Here is a 22,542-nt window from a genome sequence, read left to right as displayed (position 1 = left end):
CTGTTTTTATAAGAGGTTTCTTAATTTTAAAATGTGTTTCCTTTTAAATGTTTTTGTTCTGAATAAATAAAATAGTTTTAAAAAACTGGTCAGAATGTAATCCTGAGAGAATGATCAGAGATGCCATAATCCCTCTTTTGAAATTGCTTACCAATATTTATTAAGTGTAAGTTTTTTTCCACTCCAGAATAAGGATGTGTACCTTTAATTGTGGGGATGATAGAAAATGAGAGGAGCATTACTTTATGCAGTTGAATTGCAGTCCTGAATGGGCCCTCTATTTTCTTCCATAGCACAACAACAACAAAAAAGTGTCTTTAATATCTAAGAAATTGCCAATGTGGTTCCAGTCAAATTCTCCATCTGGTCTGGAGGCAGAGTATTACTGAATTTTTCATCAGTTAGGAGCTGGAAGTTGGAGACTTTATTAGGATTTCCTTCAGGGCAAGTATAAAGGCAGTCCAGTGGTGCAGTTTATGGCTTAAACATTACAGGCCTTGTGTTTGATGTGCAGTAATAGCTGTGATCACATCGGAAAGTTTTCTAAAAACAGCCTAAAATGCTTTTAGTAACTGCAGTTCCTTTGAGTAGAAAATGTGATGGTGGTTTTCCAGTTTTACTTTTGCCAAATATTGCCCTCAATACCTGCAGAGGGGAGATAGAAGCACAAGAGCAACAAGAGAGGTGTTGATGTGACAACTGAGGGTAGAAATGAAAGATAAAAAAAGGAACTGGCAGGTGAGGCAGAGCACTTTGAAATGCATGCTAGTGGGAGTGAGACTTAAAATGGGAAAGGTGGCAGTGCAGGTTCTCTGTTTGTGCAGAACTGGAATAATTATGTTCCCCAGAATTTTCCACGTAGCATCTAAGTACTGGACATGAAATAAGTGTGAAAATTCAGTTAAAACATGGCAGATGGCTGTGAACTGCAAGTCAAGAAAGAATTAGGAAATTATACAGATTCCAGTCATAAATAAGGGGAGAAGATTATGATTTAGAGGTTTACAGGACAGAAAGTAGAAGGGGGGAAAGGCAAGTTAATTTGTGTATGGAAAGGGGTAAAGGAATTTGTGTGTTGTGAAACCAACAAAGAATGATAGGATTTCTGATACAGGGGGAACATTGACAAGGGAAATGTAATTTGCCTACTCCTTTCCACTTGGGTTTGCTCTAAAGAGAAAAGTTTTCATGTGGATTGTTATCCTAAAGCTTTTGCTAAAGTCACAGAGAAAGGTGCCAAGAAGATGAGGTAGGAACTGGACATTTTCTTCAATGTTATTTCATGCAATACAAGTTGGAGTGAAATTCAGTTTTAGAATTAATTACATTTCTGTGTGTTATTGCAGTGGAGAAGGGAGAGCCCTCCCTGCTCAGGCACATTCAAAGGGCAGTTAGGCATAATTGGATGGGCAGGGCATCAGGGATCAAGAGAGGGTTTGGACCTCTGTAAGTTCTCAAGAATTGGGAAAGTTAGAAGAAAAAGCCTTTGCTAGAGGAGTAGATGGAGAAAACAAAAATAATAATTTAATATATAAGGATAGCTAAAATAAATTGAAAGGGCACTTTCCTAAAAAGCTGGGAGATGTGTCCTTCTTGCATCATTTATTGATTCGTTTTTTCTTCAAGCTGATTTTATGTGCTCTACTCTCTGTGTGCTCTACTCCAGAATTCCTTGGAGTGTTTGCTTCTAAGGCTGCTTTTTCCCATTAGCATCTCACTCCTCTTACCTCCAGATTGTCTTTAGTTTATTTTTATCCAGAGTTATCTCTAGTAATGGCCCATGAATTAGAATGGGGATGCAGCCTGTGATCAGATAAATCGTCAATTTTTCTGGGTCTTGTTGGGCTGTATCCCATGTTGTAGATTTCTGGTGGTGTCTCTTAAAGCATCAGACTCAAAACTATGGTCAGTGTATTCTGTGGGGTTTTACCCAATCCTGGCTGGTACCATCACTCTCTGAGTCCACACAGAAATATTGATATAGAGCAGTCTTAAAAATTAGTAAGGCACGTTCTTCACTCTCATCCTGTGCTGTAGCTACTGGTGAGTGAAATTTGACATCTCCAGTAAAAGCTTTGCAGGTGTTATGCAGTGCCCAAGTGCCTAAATTTAGAATGAAATTACAAATTGTCTTGAATCTGTCCATGGATGAACAGCTGGGGAGAATTTCTTTCAGATATTCCCTCTGACTTGGCCAGAGAGGGTGGAACAGAGAACTTCTGTATATGAACAGGTTTGGAGAGAGACTAAGAAAAAGACAAAATAGCCCCTAATTCCATCTCAAAATTGGGGTGTGGGTTTGAGGGGCTATAAAAAGCAATAAAAACAGCTACTTACATTCTTACTAAGGATATATGATTTTGAATACAGAAAAAGAACAGATCCATTGGGTAAACAATAATTGTTTGTCAGAGTAAAATTCATTTTAGGTCCCCATGCCATCTGTCCTAACCCACATGAACAAATTGCCTTTCTATTGAGAGTACATGGGCTAGGTTTGAAGAATTGAATAAAATCTTGTCGTTTCTGCTATCCCACTTGAAAGCTCAGTGTTTCAATTTTGTAACTTGGGAGTCAGGTGGTGATAAACTTATTCTGTTTTTTCATCTGCTTCTGTTGTAAGAAATTGTCACGGGGATATTGTGCCAGCAATCTGTGGTTACTTTCAAAACTATGTTTAAAATGTAAAAAGTGACTCAAGAAATGGAGAAACAAAATTATAGAACTGGAAACTAGAAATCATCAGCACTAATATCAATGCAAATTATCCCATGACTGTAGAAGATAGAGTTGTGGAATTAGAAAAAAACTAACTGTAATTAATGTTACTAGTATATTCAAGTCAGACATGAAGCCTTAAATGGAGAATAATGAAATGTATTCAGGATTTTTATATGTGACTTGGGGTAAAAAAAGAATCTAAAAAATCTGATTTGTGTTTGAGTTACTGATACATTTATCAAATGACACACTGGTGAGGTGTTTTTCTATGAGGAGACCAGGAAAATGAGGAGGGGAAGTATGGATCACTTGGTAAATAAAAGAGAAATAAAAATATACTTTTTTACTATGCTTTTAAAGTTCACAGAATCATTGGCTTTGAAGGGGCCTTTAAAGGCCATTTAGTCCAACCCCCCTACAATGAACAGGGTAAACTTCAACTAGAACAGGCTTAATTAGGGTGTTCATCACTGGCTGTGATAAAAGGGACAAAATGTACTCTTAGTAGCAGTGTTTACTTAGCAGACAAGTAGAATTTAATAGGTGAAAATTGAAGCTAAGGACATTCTGGGTTGGATATATAGTTGCCTTTTAATAGAGAATGTAGTTAGGCATTTCACAAATGTACTGGCAGTTACAGTCAATCAATCCTTCAGTCTTGGAAAAAAAGACAATTTCTAAATAATGGATTTTTTAAAAGCTGTATCTAGCTCAAGTAGAAATCTACTTCAAGGAAGTGCAGAGGCCTGGGTTTTATGTGGTCCAAAATCAATTACAGACATTTTGGATCTGCTTTCCTAATCTGCCTTGCTGGATCTAGAGCAGACTGACTTCCTCACACCTTAAGGCACTTTTTAGCAGTTTCAGTTTCGCTGCTGGCATGTTTGTGAAGTCAGCCTGGCAGTTCCTCTGTCACATTCTGCTGTATCCACTTCCTGCAGTGCTGAAAATCTTTCTGGTGGTTAACAGTGATAGATAACCAGCTTTATCACTGTTTGATAAAGTACTTATTGCTTACAAGTACAGTAATCAATTAATTAGCTCTTTATTAGAAAGAATCCATTTCTCTGCAGTATTGACAAGCTGATAGCTTTGTACCTGCGTGTCAGAGTACTCTTACAGCTTTGTTTTCATTATTTCTCATTATGTGCAGCTTGGGATAATGGTTACTGGCTGTCCTGAAACAGAGTCACGATGATCAAGTGCCGTGGAGGGGAACATGGACGGCATCTGTAATGCATAATTGCAAATAAATCAATAATTAATGGCCCCTGAATGTGTTTACCAGTTCATTGTAGTGATGTACAGACCTCTGCAAACCCTGGGTGCCTTATAACAGTTATTGAGATGATTACAGTGGGTACTTTGGCCCTGGCAGAAATTAGTGTATCCAGGCTGCTGAGAATGTAAACACAGTTTTTGAGCTTCCTAACAGTGCCTGAGAAGCAGAACAGTCATTTGAGGAAAAATAGAACTTTGTTAATATTTGGAAAATTAATAAATGGCAAATGTAGAACTTATTTGCATCTCTAGGATCTATGTTTGGCTATTACTGGTGGTAGGAGAGCCTTTGAGAGCAGATTTTATTTTCTCGTTAGAAGTGCAGGTGAGATCATGTCACAAGAAATAATTTTTAAAAAGAGAGTGTTTCCACAGGCTTTCACAGTACATGTTTTAGGAATAAAATCTAAATGAATTCAGGTGAGCTGTCCTCTGGAACATCTGTAGATAGTCTTGTATTGTTTGTGCTGATATTTTGTTGGAGAAAATCAAGAAAGCATCTGGATTTTTAGTTGATTTTTCTGTAGGATATTTCTGTAGTAGAGAAATTAATATTAATAACTATGAAAATGTAAAAATATAAAAATATAATAATATAATATTGCAACATATTTTATAGTATGTCAGAAAACTGAAGTAATTTGATGTCTCTCATTTAATCAGCATTTTCTCTTTAACATGATTAATTGTGTGGCATGTGCAGTATGTGCTGCTGTAGCTTAAACTATTGCTGACATTTAATTGCACCATAATCAAAATTTAAATCTGCAAAATAAAATTATAATTGGAAGAGGCTTCCATATTTTATTGCACTGTTGTTTATTTTAACATTGATCATAAATGTGGTTGATTTTTAAACACAGGCTTTTTACAGGAAGGGATAGGGAATATCTTTGGGAATAGCACATGGTTATTTGTGACTTAGAAAACTGCCATGAAAATCGATTGCATGCCTCATATCATGATAATTTATTGCAGCATTTTCATAGATGCTCTTTTACTTCTTGGAAAATGATCAAGCTGAGTTTTGTAACAGTGTTTGCAGTTGTTTATGGAAGATTAAGTTATATACATAGCTGTGTGTGCATCTCTATTGTATGAACATATTGTTTAATTATCTGTGAGACATGTAATGCTGTTTTGAAAAACAAACAGGAACGTGTTCTTTTGTTATGATGTGATGATGAGAATCAGGGTGACAAACTGGAAATGAATACCAGTAAAATAATGCTGGATTTATTCTTTCACATGTAATAAACTTACATTCAGAATTGCTGTTAAAGGTAACCAGAAGTAGATATTTAAAATCTGGGCATATCAGTACCAGTATAGACTTTGTACCTTGGCGTTGTAATAATTTTTAATTAAGAAATTGATTTCAATTGCATGTATTAAACTCAATTCCCACTATGAGGGAGTAGTAAATTAAAAGTTGGATGATCATTATATCACTTTCTTGAGGCTGAAACTGAATTTAGCACTCAGAATTACCTGTACATTCATGTTCTGGAATAATTTACTGTGACTTTTCACTCATTTTGACTCTACAGATTGTTGGTCATGCAATTCGCTGTGACAGAGGAGAGTAGTCAAGAGAAGTGGTTAAAATAAAAAGGGGATGGTAGAGGTGTTGGAAGAAGGCTGCACAGGTTATTTCTGTACACCATAGATATCCTTTTGAACACAGAACAGGTCCTCAAGGAACATCGGAGGTTTTTTAATGTTTCTTCTTTCTCTGGAGAAGTTATCTGTTCAGTTTTACAAAGCTTAAGCCTTTGTCTTCCACTCAGTGTGGGTGCAGAGCATCTTAAACCTACTCCTTGTTCTATGGTCAGCCTTGAGCAAGGCTTGAGGAGCTGTTTTGTGTTTCTCTGGTCACAGGGTCCCAGAATGGTTTGGGTTGGAAGGGACCTTAAAACTCATCTCATTCCATGCTATGGTTACAGACACCTTCCACTATCCCAGGTCGCTCCAAGTGCCATCCAGCCTGGCCTTGGACACTGCCAGGCTTGTCCTGTGACTCCCAACTCTGAGTGCTCTGGGCAGTTGCCTCCAGTGCACATGTTGTGTTTCAGTCCCCACACTGGAGTGATGTGTTCATCCTAAACAGCATCAGCCATAGTCATAGTGCTTTAAACTGAGAAATGTGATTTACTTGTGCATTTGTGAGGAATGTTAAAGTTTTAGCAGAAGCTGAAACATTGCAGTGGTTTTATTTCTGTAGTGTTGGGCAGTATGCTTGCCATAGAGTGTTCTCATTTTATACTGTTACTTTCTGAAATAGTGGTGATAAAGTTAAACAAGCCCTGGTGCTGAAGATTGGAAGAAAGCTATTGCATTTCAGTGATGGATCTTTCTATAATTGTTATCTTCCTCTTACTTGTTTAAACCTCTCTGATTATTAATCATATCTGGCTAATCAAATCTGGTTTTAATAGCACAGTTAAAGAAACAAAGCTAGTGAAGTGCAGCACCTTGAAGTTTATCCTTTTGATAGTACAAAATAATTGCAGAGTATTTATCAATGAGTGCTAATGAGAGCTCTAGTCCAAAAGTGATTGAGTGTCTGTGGCACAGTTAGACATTGAGTAGTAGAGCTTTCTAGTATTTTTATTGCACAGGCAATGGCTTGACTTGATGTGACAGAGCTGAAAAACTGACATTGTCAGGAGCAATTTCAAGTGCAAATTTACTGTTAGCACCAGTTCACAAATTGTCTGAAGAGCTACATTAGCCCTGAATTTGAAGACAGAACAGTTTTACCATTGCTTTTTTAATTAATCTGGCTTTTACTACCTATTGCATATTATCCTCATGTTTATTTTATTAAGAAAGGAAAAATTTTCAGGGTTATAAACTGAATAAGGAGGAGTTATGTGGCCACAACCTTTGTAGCTGAGTTTTATGGTTTTTATTAGCAAGCCAAGCAAAATGGAGCAGGCAATAAAAGTTTTACTACACTCTCCTGCTATTGCTTCCAACTTCTTTTCCTTACATTTCAGATGTTTGTAAAATAATTGTGGTCATGATTAACATAGTAAAATAACATGCAAATGTGTTGTATTATGGTTACTATAGACACTGGAGCATTTTGAAATTGAGTTGTTTCAGTATTAATTCTACAACAGTGCCTACTGACTATTTCACTGAGGAATTATGCTCAGTGGCTGCACTAAATACCTTCATTTCTTTATACTCTGCTAGAAAAGGATACCTTGTCCCTTCAGTTACAGAAAATACCAAAACAAACTAAAATCATGCTCAGCTACTATGTTAAATGTCAATTTTCTGTCACTCTTGCAGCAAAGCTTTTAATATTGATTTGATAGTTTTCCTGCTTAGCATTTGGTTCCTTCTGAAGCTGCCTAGTGCCCCAAAACTGAGCTGGATTCTCTTCATGGGAAAGAGGGAAACGGGAACAGATTTGAATCTTTCTTAATTTACTTTGAAACTTCAAATAATTTTAAGTATAGTCAACAAAAAATAAACTGGATGTTGAAAATCTCACACTACAGTTTGCTGTTTTAGTGTTTTCACTTACTTGATATTCTTTATTTTTTATAGTCTGAGGAGCAAGATTCATTCATTGTCAGCAACTACAGCCAAGATCTTATTTTTACATACATGTTTTAAGAATGTCTTGTTTATTTGCACATTTTGAATGTATGGATTCTTAGTAATCCTTAAATTGTTTTGAAAGTTGGGACAAAAATTGAGTGTAAAACTCAATCCCTGTTGTGAAAACTGTGTATTTAATAAGTAGCTTCTGAGTACACCTACTGGTTTCCATGGGACTGCTTTGACATTTACAAATTAAAATATGGAAATTTCAATATATTGAAACAGGTTTAAAATGGAAATAAACAAAACATGACATGTTATCCGTAATATAAGTGTATTGGAATTTTCAGGATAAATAAGTGAATAATTATTAAAATTCTCTGTGACTTTGAATAAAAAGAAAATTTCAGTGATATGTCAGATAGCTTTCAGTGATTAGTACAGTACTCATTTCTAAGTAGAGAAAAACAGAGAGAATGCTGATTCTTGGATGAGAATTGGGAATAGAATATTTCCTTGAAAATACTTAGTGATAAAAATTAGGCTGTCTGCTGAGTCTTGGATGTAGACAGTAGTTGTGGCCTAAGAAAAACTTAATTTTCATTACTTCACATTTCTGAAAAAATATCTAGCATTTGCTTTTTAAATGGAACGTATGGATACAGCAGCACCTGTGCTCCTTGTGCATGTCTGAGCTGCACTCTTAGAATGACCTTGGCAGCTTTTAAATTGGAACTGCTCATGATAATGGTCATTAATTTTTGCTAGAAGAAAGGGTTGCTCCTTCTCCTCCCTCACTGAAAGACAGTGATCACTAAATTGCTGTCTGATGGGCTTTGCCTCACTTAAATTGCACTATTTTCTTTCAGAATTGAAGTAGCAGGGTTTGAACTTGTTCATGGTTACAGTGTGAAGCTGCTTCTTCAACTGACTTCAATTTTTAACATCTGACTAAGGAGAAACTTAACATTACCTGTAATAATGATGTAGACAAGGCCAAGCTGTGATTGAGACAAACTGATTTGGATGTTTTCTATTAAACTCTGCTACATTTTTCTCAGCTCTGAGATGATTTAGATCAGTTCCACTTACCTATTCATTGGCTTCTGTGTGTTTTGACAAATGAGTCTCTTGTGTCTTTCTTGAGGAAAACAAAGCTGTAGACTTGCTCTGAAGAGCACTGCTAGTGGAAGAGAAAAGGCAATCTTACTGGAAAAATTCAAGAAAAAATATAAAAGAGATATTTCTAATAGCTTTAAGGGTAGATTTTCTTAATTGCTTGACAGTTTGCATCAAGACAAGGTTTTTGTTTTTCTAAGGAGAAATTAAAGAATGGTTTGAGACTCAGAAGATAAGAGTTCAGTTTACAAGCTGTCCTAGAGAATTTCAGCTTGATCTGGAGTAAATCATCTTATGGTTCAGGCTCTTAAATTAAAAGGAAAAAAAAAAAAAAAGCAACCAAAAAATCCCAAACAAACAAAAGAAAGGCAAACTCTTCTCTTCTGAACCTGTGAGGTCTTAAGGCATGAAATGCCTTTATGGTTTCACACAGTCCTGACTTCTGATATTTAGACAACTATGGAAATACTGTGTGTAATGACCCAAGAGTCATGGCAACTTCTTGTGAGTGGCTGATGGTTGCACCTGTGATTTGACATAACAGAGCAAGTGTACTGTCCAAGGGACAATTTGGTCAGGTACCATTTACTCTTGTCAGTCACTGAGGATGTGCATTCAGAAGCGTTTTGGTTCCTAGAGATTCTTCCTAGGACACTCTTTTGAATGTTCTGTTCCTTGCCTTTGGTGATGGAGTAAAAGGATGTTTCATGTCACAGGCAGGAAGTGCAGTAATTCCTCTTTTATATGGATGTGAGAGAGAAGCTTGGTAGGTTTTTATTTTTGTCATAGTACAAATGGCTTGTACATAGCAGATAAAGGAGTGAACAAAACCAAAGGATATTTCTTTGGCTCCTTAGTACTCAGGATGTTCTGAATTTTGGCTTGCATGTGGTCCTTGTCAATGCTGAAGGAACACCAGACTTTGCAGTCAATGCCTGTAAAAGTTTCACAAGCCTTGTTATGTAAGGTCTCAACTTGTGTAATGGTTTCTCTTTAACCCTTAGAATTTAGCAATTGGAAATAATAGAATAAGGATTAAATAACGAAACTTGATTGCCTGAATTTATTAGGAGAGAGGAAATGTCTTCATATAAGCATTATTGAACAGCTCTGTTGTAGCAAGTTTTTAGAATAAAAAATACCCCATTTATTCTGCAGTGAGAAATATTTTTGCCCGAGGAAAAAAGTCACACTGTGACTTCTACCTGGTGTGTGCTGGGGAGCTACTGAAATCAGCATTTCATCTGGCCATGACAAATGATACCACTATTCACACCAGTGGGAACCTAGGTATGAATTATCTCAGCTGAGGCCAAGGGTGGAAAAGCTTGAGTTTCAGAAATATCTCAGATCCTTAAAACAGAGTTACAAAAAATCTAATATTTTTATATTATTCTCTATTCACTATATATTTTTAATGTTCCAGCAATCATTTACAACGTTATCTCCTGAAGTAGTATCTGGGTATTTTTTCCTACTGAAAAATGCAAGACTTTCTGTCACTTCTATTCAGAGAGCCTTGTCTTTCCTAGGCTTATTTCACTATGAAATGAGTAAGTCTGGGAGTATTTACTAATTGATTGTGTTCCAGGAAGTGAATGAGAACAATTTGCAAGAAGCATGCTGCTTTTATGCCTTTGTTATTTATAATCATAGTAGTTCAAATCTGTAAATCTTGAAAGGTAGAACTTTGTAAGACAAGGAGTACAAAAAGCTGCCAGGAGTTTCATGGAGGTACTTACACATATTGGGACAACACTTATGTTTAGTTAATATCTTTACTCAGTTTAGTGTGTGTGTATAATAAATACTGCAGACTTATCATAATTGTCCCTCAATTTGGAAAATCTATGGATTTTTCTTGAACTGGCTTCAGAGATCTTCAAGAATATTATGGCTGAGACACGGTCAGAACTTGATATGCAGTTGTATAAAAATGTGGAACTTTAGCTACAAACACATTCCTTGCTGAATTAACAAAAAGATTACTTTATTCTTTTTGTATTTGTACTTGACATATTTATTTCCTAATTCTGAATATTCCAGATTTATTACTTTTGTTTTTTTTTTTTTTTTTTTCCAAAAGTATGTATCTTGCTAGTATCTGTGTTAAGCAAAGGATGACTTCGATAATTTGCTCTCTGTGATTTCCAGATTCTCTCCCCTCCCCAGTCAGAGAGGAAAGGTTGTTGTCTGATACTAGTCAATTTTGAAAGTCCCCACTGTTCCATGGATTTTTGGAGTGGTTTTGTTAGGCTGTGCCTGTGATTGAAACCACAGTCCACTGAAAAATATCTTCCAGCTCTTGGGACTGGAATAGCTGTGCTCAAACTGATCATTAAGTCATCAGCGTAATGATTTTTCTAAGTTTGGCTTGGGTTAATAGGACCTCGTAGGACAATGCAGGGTGTAGAGCTTCTGAAATTGAAGACAAACAGATATTTTTTTGCTACTTTGTAGTTGTGAAATTTGCTTTATGCTCATTACTGCAAATTATCAGGAAACAGGATGGCTGCTATCAAGTTTAGTGCAAACAAATGCTAAAAAGACTTAGTGGTTATCCCTGCTGTGTGTGTGTTTTCAGATTAAAATACAGTGATTTTATTCCCTCCTTAATCTTAGTGTTTGATGGGCATTTTAAAGAGTACAGTGATTTCAGTCTCCTTTAAAGCTTCTCACAGCAGGATATCCTAAAATGTTGAAAACAGAAGCCATCAGCCAGGTCTTCAGCAAACTGTGGTGTCTTGGGAAGTGGTTTTGTAATGATTGGTACAGTATTTAAAATATATTGTGCACAGTTACCCTCCTTATATTCTTTAATGACGATCTATTTTTAATAAAGCTATTTAGCTTGGTTAATTAGAGCTAGTCATAAATCTCTTAGTCTGCTGATTAATCTTAGGAAGTATCTTAAACCATACCAAGGGAAAATGAGGCTGTGAAGTAGCTACACATATTTTGACTTTTTATTGGCATTATACTTACAAGAAAGGTCTTTTGAAGAATACAGTGGCTTTGCCTCTGGATGCAGCTCATGGAGCTAACCTCCCATGGAAAACGGGGATAGAAAACAAATAGGCCATGGAAAAATGGAAAATAACCCATGCCAGTAATCTCACTGAGGGGTCGGATATAAACCTTCCTTCCCAGTTCTATCCTGTGTTTTATCTCAAATAGTAGGAATATAATTTGAAAAGAACTGATTATTAGTGTTCAATTATTCTGCCTGCAGTCAGCTTTAACATATCAAAATTAATAAAATCAGGACAGCAGCAATTTAAAAATTATGGAAATTGAATAGAAGAGAAAAAACAGAGTGGGAAACATAAGATAAATGTGATTTTTCAAAATAGTAATAGTAGTATATTGTGTGAAGTTATGTAGCATTTCTGAGAATTAATAATTTTGGTTTTCTGCAGGATTCAGAGTTCCCTGTTGATGCTGAAGGGATCCCGTACTTGGAGCAGGCTAAAGAGCACACTCAGCCCCTGAAATCTGGGCAGTATGAACTGAGCAGCATTTTGAAGGTGCACGACTTTGCAGTGAGCTGGTAGGAACCATGAACAGTTCATGAATTTTATTATGTATGTGTGGAGTTTTATTTTCAACAGGTCATTGAGAAGTTTTTACTGTAAGCAAGTATCTGAAAAATTACTGGCAGCAATCAGGGAGACTTCCTCTCTGAAGGATGTGAAAGTGGAAAAACTGAACATGAAATGCAATGGTAAATTCAGGAAAACGCCTGGGCAGAACTGTTTACAGATTGAGATTCATCTTTCATGTAGAGAGGCTGGGATTTGGTTAGTAGACATAAAAACAGAAACCAGAGATGACTGTAAACTCAACTTCCAGGAAACTGAATTATAGCGCTGAATATTTTTGCAATTTGTATTTGATTGCAGTTTATTCCCCTGGGTCAAAAATCAGAAGAGTTTAAATTTAGATTGGCTTGTAAGCAATGACATTTCAGGGCTTGCTAGCTGCACTGAGGAGGAATGAACCTAAAATATTTTTAAAAAAGAGTAAATGTTCATAGCAAAGTTCTGACAACTCTGACACATTGACTAAGTTTAAATATATTTTAAAACTAATTTTAAAATAAATTCTTTATACATTTAATACTTACAATGCAAAGGTCATATACAGTTGCTTTTGGTGACTTCCCACATTTTGCAGTAAAAAACCACCAAGTTTTTCCATTATTTTGTGCCCGAACAACAGCAGATAGATATGGTCATGAAAGACTATTCCTTGTTTTCTTTCTCTTTCTTGAATTATATTTTTATATCATTTATGTAGATCCTTATATCCAGTGCTTTTAGTTATTGCTAGCAGAGATACTTAATGTGCTGAGAAATTCTAAGTATTTTTTGCAATTCGTAGCTTGATATTACACCTTAAGGATACAGTGCCACTTCAGCAAGCAATTTTCTCAAAAATAAATTGGATGTCTTTACTCTTATTTGGAAACACCTTAGAACTTGGAGAAATGGTAACTATACTAAAAGAAACCTGCCAGAGAGGATATGTATTTAATTTCATATACAGAAAATATGATGTTGACTTTTATATAAAGAAAAAGAAAATGAGAGTCTGAGATAACGCTCTGAAATTAACTGAAATGCTTAATTTAAAAATTTTATAATATAAAACTAAGTAGAGGAAAAAAAGAATTTTAAGGTGTGCTTTGAAAAAATGTAAACAAAGCAACCGAACTTTTCATTTGCTTAAAAAATTCTCTGTGTACATTGGAGGGATGTAGTTTCTACACATTTATCTACATCTGAAAAAGACACTTAAAACATCTTTCAATTTGCAAAATTTTTTTCCTATCTGAATACTGCTATTTCAAGTCAGCCTTTTTAAGTGCTGGAAAAGAGAAACTGTCTAGTTTTCCTGTTAGTGCTAAAGGCCCTATGGCAGCCTGCTTTGCTTTTTTCTGACAGTGTTTCCTACTGTATTGTTTTGAACACCCTGCTCAATTTCAAGCAGATTTGACAGAGGAATAACAGCCTCCCCCGTGTTTCAAGAGAACAGATCTCTGTTGAAGAAAAGGTCACTTTTAGGATCCTGCAAGTGGCTGAGAACTCAGGGAGAAGAGAAGTTGCAAATTTTGGGGGAGAAGAGCTGTAAATGGAGCTCTTACTAGATTCTATAGGATGCAATCCCAAGGCACACAGGTAATGCACACAGAGCTTGGGTTTTCAGTTTGACATAGCAGCTATTCAGTTCTGAATCTAGTTTTCCAAGAGGTTATTAAATGCATAAATCAAGATTTTTCAGAGAACAATGACTTAGATTAAATTATCTGTGTAGGGAATTAAATAAAAATAGCCCATCTAAAGAAATTCTGAGCATTCACTAAATGTATTTCTAGTAATTACAATTGTCTATCTGATTTTACATACACAAGGGGAAATCCATATGCACTAGATGAAAATTAATTTTTTCTTGTAGTTCATAGGATAGATGGAAAACATTCTGTTGACTGATAAGACCAGATTTTTCTCACCAGAACCAGTATATCAAAAGGACAGAACAAAATCTGGTTTGTGTATGGGTATTACTGGGTTCTTTTACATTTCTGTAGAAACTGGAGCACCTGCAAATCCAAATTCACAATTTTGCACAAGCTCACATAAGTTCTTCAGACCTTCATCAGTATTCATTGAAATGCAGAATAGTGAAGGGGGAGGAAATATCCCTTGGGAAACCATGTTTATGTGCTGCTAAGCTGAATGATTCCCACTTCTCAAATCATCACATAGGCATTCCTTTCCTGCATTAAATTCACATTGCTCCAGTGTCCTTTTAAATGTCCGGGTGAATGTTACTGTAGCTACAAGAAGCACTGTAATAAAATCTACAGTGGGTAAAGGATCTTCATTAATCTTACTTGTCCACTTTCTCCTCACTTGCTTTCTGCATCTTTGCTGTAACCTTTTGTATTGTTTCCCAGGGAAAATACCTCTGCAGTCAGCACATGCAATGCTACATCTGTCCTGGTTTATCTTGTCTTCGCTTGGGGAAAGAAAGGTGTCCACACAAACAGTAATCAGTGCATTTTAATGTTTAACACAGCGTTGGAAACCAGGAAAATGCCAGGTTTTATGGTGGAGAGATGATTAACCAAGAGGAAGTTGAAAAAATAAGCAGTAATCATCTTGGCTTTTTTGGTAATTGTTTAAGATGTCATGGTCTTGCCTTTCCTGCCTTTCCTAAGTCCTCCATTCAAAGCACTCACTGCCTTGATGTGCTTACAATCAGAATTGTCATAGAATTGGTAAATATGGTTTATATAGGTTCCAGGGGATGTTTGCATTAGATATTAGGAAGAATTTCTTCACTGACAGGGTGGTCAGGTGCTGGCACAGGCTGCCCAGGGCAGTGGTGGAATCACTGAAGTGTCCCTGGAAGTGTTCAGAAGGAATGTAGGTGTGGCACTTGGGGAAATGGCATAGTGGTGAATCACAGTGGAGCTGAGCTGAACTTGCTGTCTTTGGAGGTCTTTTCCAACCTTAGATATTCTGTGATTCTATGTTAAAATGGATTTTTTTACCTACTATGTACTTGCATAAATAGGAAATGTATATTGTTCTTGTTTACATGTAACCTGATGTTCTCAAATCTTTTATCCTTGTTTGATAATGTAGAAGAAAAAGACAGAAAATTGCTAATGCTCTGCCTAGGCACCTTAAAAATAGGAAGGTGGAGATAATAGTAAAGAAAAGCAAATACAAAATGTTTAGTGATTATCTTGCATTTCCTGATTGGCCCAGTAAAAGATAACTTTTCAATAAGGTCTAATTCATCCTTATATCTTACTATACTAGTTTCCCCTATTTTTTATCAGTGAATTCCAGAGAAGATTTAAAAAATATCTCCTTGGGAACCATGCAAATTGACTTGCAGCATAAAATTGTTTAACTGAAATTAAAGGTACAATCTTGTAGAGCCTTATGCCAAGAGATGGAGGTAAGGAAGTACTGCAGAACCCTGGACTCTTTTCAGTTCACACTGACCATTTTTCTCCTTAGCACCTGAGCACATACATGCACACAGATGCACATCCACATCACACACAGGAGCCAGCTTTGCAGGGAAGAGAATCCTTTGAGTGTTGGCATGAGGAAATTCTTTTGACATAGATTATAGCCTGAATGGTGGTGGTATTGGTGTGCACTGTATTTCAGAGTTCCAAGTTTTCCATTTACTTGGTAAGGTGGTGAGGCACAGGGAATTTGGCAGTGTGTTAAGAACGAGGTGTTTTGTTATATTGATCAGATTTGACACTTGCTCTCTACTAGGTCCTTTCTAAACATAACTCCTTGTTTTCATTTTCATTCCCAGACTTCGGCTTTCTTAGAGTTACTTGTGGGAAGAAGAGGATATTGAAATTATGTTGTGTGTTAATGAAGTAGCACAGATGATTTTTAAGCAAACATCTTGGTAGTTCTTTTTGCTGCTGCTCCTATTTGCCAAGAGTTCTGCATTAAAATCTCAAAGCAGCTTTGTCGTGGTCTGTCTTGTCACTACCCTTGGTATCCTTCTCTGGGATGCCTGTAGAGTTCTGCCAACAGTTACCCTGATGGTTTGCTGAGACTGCTGCCTGTCAGGCTGACAAATGTCAGTTCCCTTTTTCCTGTGTTCCGCCCATTTGTTTCCATCTCTCTGTTGCCTTAGAGCTGGTGAAGTAATGTCATTTTATTCTGTCTCTGAACAATGCCAAGCAAAATAGGGTCTGTCTTCCAAGAGGTGATCAGTCATATGCATCTCTGTGTCCTTGTGTAACACAAGGCAGGAAAGAGGATTCAAAGTCCAAAATTCATGAGGAAATATCCTCTTGAAGAGTTTACTGAGGTTGAAAAAAAATCCTTACAAATTATTTAAACCCTCTTCTTCCCTCCTAGGGTATTAGAAACGATTTTTTTTTTTTATTAAATTACATTTTTCCATTAACAGTAAAACTTTTTAATTGTGCCATCATATGCTGATTTCTTGCATGAGTAGCCAGAGTGACTTGGAGATTTGCATTAGCAACATGAGCTGCTGTTTAATTTTCCTACAGAAATTATACCTGCTTTTAAAGGAATATGACATATGAGCAAAGCCAGAGAGAGCTGGGGCTGCTCAGCCAGGAGAAAAGAAGGCTCAGGGGCAGATCTCATCCATCAATTTGCACAAATATTGAAGGGAGGGTGCTAAAAGGTGCCTGTAAACACATGTTAATACACAGTGTGTATAAATTAAATCTAATAATACTCACAAGTATATTTGTGCTGATCATTTTCACATCTGCTGAAGAAGGGTAGACAGTGAGTTGAAGAATTGGATTTTTATGTGTGCTGAAATATTCAAATACTCCATTTGGCCTCTTTTGAAATATTCAAATTCTATGTCTTTTCAAAAACAAAAGCAATATGAGTGGGAGCTTGGGTTAATTTTTATCTCCTTGTATATATGACAAGAAATTCCTGATTCTCATGTTTTATTTTCATCTCCCAGTTTGATCACCCTTTGAATATATTTGAAGAAACTGCTGTTAGAGATGGTTAAATGTAAAATTAACAAGTCACTTGGTGCATTTTCCATGACACTGGGACAAAACCCAGCAGCTCAGCTTGGATCACTCTGACAGATCAGTCTGTACACTTGCAGAAAGGGTTTTTCACAATGTTTTAAATTTAACTTTCTCAGATAAACCTGTCATGTATTTTAGCATCAAATTAATGTTGTTAATAATTTTTTATCTCTCTTTGCCATATAGAAAATTCAAGTACTTTCCTTTGAAAAATTCTACCATTAATGCCTTTTTCCCCCATGACTGGCCTTTATGAGTAGTATGAATGTGTGTTTAAACTGCACATGAAGTTCTTACCCTTCTGCAAAGAACAAGTGACAAATAACCCCAAAGCCTGCAAGTGTGGGTACATTCCACATCACTTAGAGAGGCTGGGAAGAATTCACTGTGTGTGTGTGTGTGCCCTGCCAGCCTTGTGCACATCCTTATGTCCCCAGCAGTCCTGTGAGACAGCATTATCCTCTTGTGGGATCATTCCTGTTGCCTGAGTGGAAGATGCAGAAATTAAATTCATATCTTCCAAGTCACAGTTCAGTGCTTTAACCCTGCATGTCAGAGTATCACTGTTTTCTATACAAATTAAGTTCATTTCTGTCTGCATTAAGGCCCGTGTTGTGATGAAGAGATTGTTCCATGGACTTAGTGCACAGGCTGTGCAACTGCTTGGACACGGTTTATGTGGAGGGAGCACTCAAGAGGAAAATGTCAGGTGTAGTTTAGCTCCCTGTAATGCAGTTTAATAGAGAGGAAAAGTGAGCTCTCCATGAACAGTCAGTGAGAACTCTGTGCCTCACACTTGGATAAGCTCTAATGCAGAACTCCTGCCTCCAACCCTCTCACCCTCCTTTGGAGCTTTTTCTGTCTGATACAGCAATAAGGGAAGTGAATGGTTCCCTTGGCTCCACCTTGCCCTCTTCCCCTGCAGGCTAAATGTTCCTTCCTGTTCATCTCTAAAGCTTTGGGCTGTCAGAGTCTTTAGAAGCTTTTTTGTTTCTCATTAGCTCTGTCTGCAGCTCTGGCCACCAGATCTGGCTCCAGAGGGAAGGCCTTGGCTGTGGCTGCAACAGGCACTTTGAAACCATAGCAGCAAGAATCTGAAGGATCATCTCAAGGCATGGTGTGTTTCTATGGAAAGAGCTGGGTATCTCTGTAATTTTATTCATGAACAAGCATCTTTACCAGAAAAAAGGACAATTTTTAGGCAAGGTCAACGGAGAGAAAGCATATATTTTCTTTTTGCTAGCTATCTTCATAGTTATTGAGCAGATTTTGCAGAAGAAGTACTTCTGTGCAGAAAAAAAGAAGCTTGTAAAAATTTATGGTTGTAACTTTGAGGCTCTTGTGTATTCTCTATAGGGCAAAAGGTGTGATGCCTGGCAGCTGTCACTCTGCTAAATTGCTTGGCTTTTGCTTGTTATTCCCAATAGTTTGTGGACAGAGCAGGGCTGAAAAGATTGGATTCACAGTTTTCTGATAAGTATTTAACTGAAAGCAATCATCCTGTGGTGATCTGACTATTGTGAACTGCAAACGCACTAAAATTAAACTTCAATATTTAATGGATATGAGCTGTGCTCTCAGGCACACGGTGCCATTGTTGGGGTGTCCTGGGCAGGGCCAGGAGCTAGACTGGAGAATCCTGGTGGGTCTCTTCCAGCCCAGGATATTCTGTAATTCTATACTGAACAGATGTAATATATTAATAAAAAAAGAAATGGTTTTGACACTTGTCACATGGGCTGATACACTAACCAAAGACAGTTTGAAAATAAGTTAGCTTATAAATATATCTCAAGAAGTGTGAACAAGGTGTTGAGATTTTCTTGAAATAAAGTATATTTGTGAGTTTTAAAAAGATAGTAATTAGCATGAGGAAATTCGTATAATGGGATTTTTTTAAGGAAAGGAAAATGCTAAACTTTAGGATTTCTACAAGGTGACTAATATGTGTCATGACATTTCTTTCACTTTGATACAATTCTAAATAATTATTCATGAAAATATCCTCATTGAAGTTGCAATACCAATTTTTTCTTGTAAACTTAAAAGCCATTTTCACTTTCATTATATATTTAGCACCCATTTAGAACTATTTGTCAAGAAACAAATACTTTCTTTAGGATGGTTAGGAGTTTTGTTTTGATTTCATGCACCACTTTTTACATTTTCTAGTACTTGGCAATGAATTTTTCCGTGTAAAGAAATGCATATCTTTGGGAAAAGTAAATTTTTAAAAAGTAGAGTTTGTAGGCAGTCACAGCAAGATACGTGTGCAATTAGCCCAGAGATAAACATTAGCCTATGGATAAACAAACCATAGTGGTTTATTTTCTGGAAAATTGAGGAGCATTGTGGAATGGTTTTCCTGAGAACCAGGAATAATATATTGTGGTAGAAAGAAAGGAAGAGGAACATAATAAAAATATAAAATAAAGTCAAATTAAAAATATATTCTAAATAAAAGTAACTTACATAAATACAAGAATAATGCGTAATGTCCAAAAAAATCACCTAAAGGAATATGTAGGGTTGCTCTTGCTGTGTTTTAATGAGGAATTTTACTTGCCAAAGTGTTTTAACACATTGCAATTAATTCCATTAGGCACTTTTCGTTCTTTGATACTATCCTGTAGAAATTGTAAACTGATTTATTAATGCTTATGGTCTTTATTCTCAGTCTGACCTATGGTAAGTTGTGCATGTATTACAAAGCTGCTGTACTAATGATTCTTTATTAGCTGGGGTAATAAAATCTGAAATCATCTGCCACTCATGTGTAGACCAGTTCCATAACCCAAATGTAAAATCACTGCAGGTTTAGGGTATTTATAGTTGCAGTGATTTAGAGATACAGCACTAACTCAGAGATGCATAAAGGTGGCAGTTTCTATTTGTGTAGCTCTGTTTCCTAATCCCTGTGTCTTGGGAAATCTCATATCAGTGCTTTATCTTGCAAGATGTTAATTGCTGTAGTTAAAAAAAAAAATTCTTGATTTTTTGCTGTATAAATATTTTTAAGTGAGACTTTCAATTATTAAAATGAGCATAGTACTTGAACTATATCGCTGCAGTGTCTCTGAAGGTAAGCAAGACAAATATAAGAAATTTAAAGAAGAAAGTGGGTATATTTACTCTTGTTTGAGTGAGTAACTACACAGCTGGCTAGAAGGAAAAGAATTATTAGATTGTGGGCACACTTGCTGCATTGCTAAATAAAAGTTCCTAAGTACAAAAGAGCAATAAGGAGAAATACCTGTGAAAACTACAAGAATGATAGCAACTCTCCTAGTGATGATTTCCTGTTTATTCCATTTTGATTTCAATATTTTCTTTGTGGTAAATTCTGAAAACATCAGTGTTGACACACTTGGAGCTGTGCAACCAATAAGATTGACAGAAAAAGTAAAACCTGAACTCAGTTTGAAAGGTGAAGTTTTAAAAATGTTGAAAAGCATGTTCAGGTGTCATGGGAAGAAAGTGAATTCCCATGGGTTTCCCTTGAAATGCTGAAGCTGAATTTTAGAGGTTTGTTGGCCTGTTCTCACCACAATTCTCTCCATGTTCCTCTACTTGTGTTTTCAGTTCTTAATCTTTCAGAACTATCTCCCTGGAGAATTTCCATCACAAAAAACTGTCCAAATAGAATTGCTCAAGAAATCTAGCAATAGAGAATCCTGCATATTTGGAGTGCTTGGCCAATATCTGCCTTTATTTTAAAAAAACTTTTCAGTAGCTTCACTTTTGTACCTGATACCCATTTTTCTAGCAGTATTTTAGGCCAGGATACCTATTTCTTGCCATAGTCAATAGAACTTGGAATAGCCCACCAGCACCAGGAATTCAGTGATAGACTTTTAACCCTTGGTTTTGATGGAGATGCCATAAAATCCAGGGGCTGTGCATTGTTGTCTGTAGTGGTCTTTTGTTTTTTTTCCCCCTGGATGCCAGGAGGAGGATGTGTCCTTATGCTGAAACAAGTCCTTAGAAGCTGCTGGAAGATGCATGGCAGTGGTGAGTTAGGGTTATGGGTTTATTTACTGGATAGACTTTAATTGTTGCTGTTATAATTAATTAGGACTGATGTAAAACTGTGTGAGCACCATAATTAGATCACACTGGTTTGTGGTTTTTTGCCTGCACTAAGTTCTGTGCAGATCAGGCAAGAAGTAAGAGATCCCTAACTGGGGATTTGGGAGCTATGAAAGGGAGCAGATGTATGGCAGTAATAATCTTAGTTGAATATTTTCACTAATGCTCAAATTTTCAGGGGCTGTGCTCGACTTCAGGGACAGACTTTCTATATCACATAAGTACCCAAATTCTAATTCAGATCCAGCTTTCAGCAGCTACTCTGCAGCTGTATAAACAAACATCCATGTAGCAGAAGAGACCAATGATCCTATAGAGACTCAGACAAAATGACTGCATTTCCTTGGGGATGCTCAGCATATTCTGAACACTTCATCCCAACTGTAGATGTTGCTAGAATTTGAAAATCTGTAGAGTTTTTAGTTCAGTCTTAAGATAAATCATTAAATTCGTGTTAATATTTTTCTATCATCAATGTAGGACAGATGAGGTCAGTGAGTGACAAACTGTTCCTGTCAAACCAGACCAAAGAATGTCTTGATTTTGATTTTACACTAATTAGTACTAAATGGTGGAATAGTACTTGTCAGCTTTTCTTGGATCTCTTTCTTTCCTTGTTTCAAAACAATTAGATTTATTACTCTAACTTGCAATCAAAACAGAACTGATGGAGATTGCAGTTTCCAGGCCCTGGGATGTAAATGTTGGCCTTTGAAATAAAAATGTCATCCAGGTGAATGTCTGTCTGGGGCTGTGACCATCCTTGTTTCCTTGGGAGACCTCATAATCCTTGAAGTTAATGGACTGCAACACTGGAAACGGTTTCTACATTTATCAGTGCTATTTCCAGACTAAGCTTCTGTTGATATTTATTTGTTTGGGGTTTTTTTCCTTAATAATAAAGCCATCTGTGTGTGAAATGGCATGTTTTAGGCACAGGGTGTCCAAAACAAAACAAGTTTGTTTTATTGAAATGTATAGTTTATGGCTGTCCATATAGCTGCAGACTTAGAGCTGCAGTTTTTTTAATCTTTATTTTTATATTTTGATTTTAAAATCCATTCAGAAATAGAGGTTATTTTTAATATTCCTTGTATTAAGATGAGCAAGACTCTGCTTTGCTGTGAAGGGAATTTCCTTTGAAAGGTTTTCATGCACTGAGAACTGGTGAAGTCACCATCCCACACCAT

The 22,542-nt window shown here is 36.4% G+C and overlaps 1 protein-coding gene across 1 annotated transcript in view; it reads left to right on the top strand.

Moving 5' to 3' along the window:
* Positions 1-22,542, top strand: part of SPAG16 (sperm associated antigen 16) — a 360,207-nt gene that overhangs the window by 39,585 nt on the left and 298,080 nt on the right. The window contains exon 10 of the mRNA XM_088167654.1: positions 12,102-12,232. Coding sequence (XP_088023780.1) covers positions 12,102-12,232 — 131 coding nt within the window. The remainder of the gene's footprint in view (positions 1-12,101; positions 12,233-22,542) is intronic.

Source organism: Sturnus vulgaris, chromosome 7 (genome assembly GCF_052056855.1).
Source record: "Sturnus vulgaris isolate bStuVul1 chromosome 7, bStuVul1.hap1, whole genome shotgun sequence".
In the NCBI taxonomy this organism is placed as follows: Eukaryota; Metazoa; Chordata; class Aves; order Passeriformes; family Sturnidae; genus Sturnus; species Sturnus vulgaris.
This window is presented reverse-complemented; position numbering and strand designations above follow the sequence as displayed.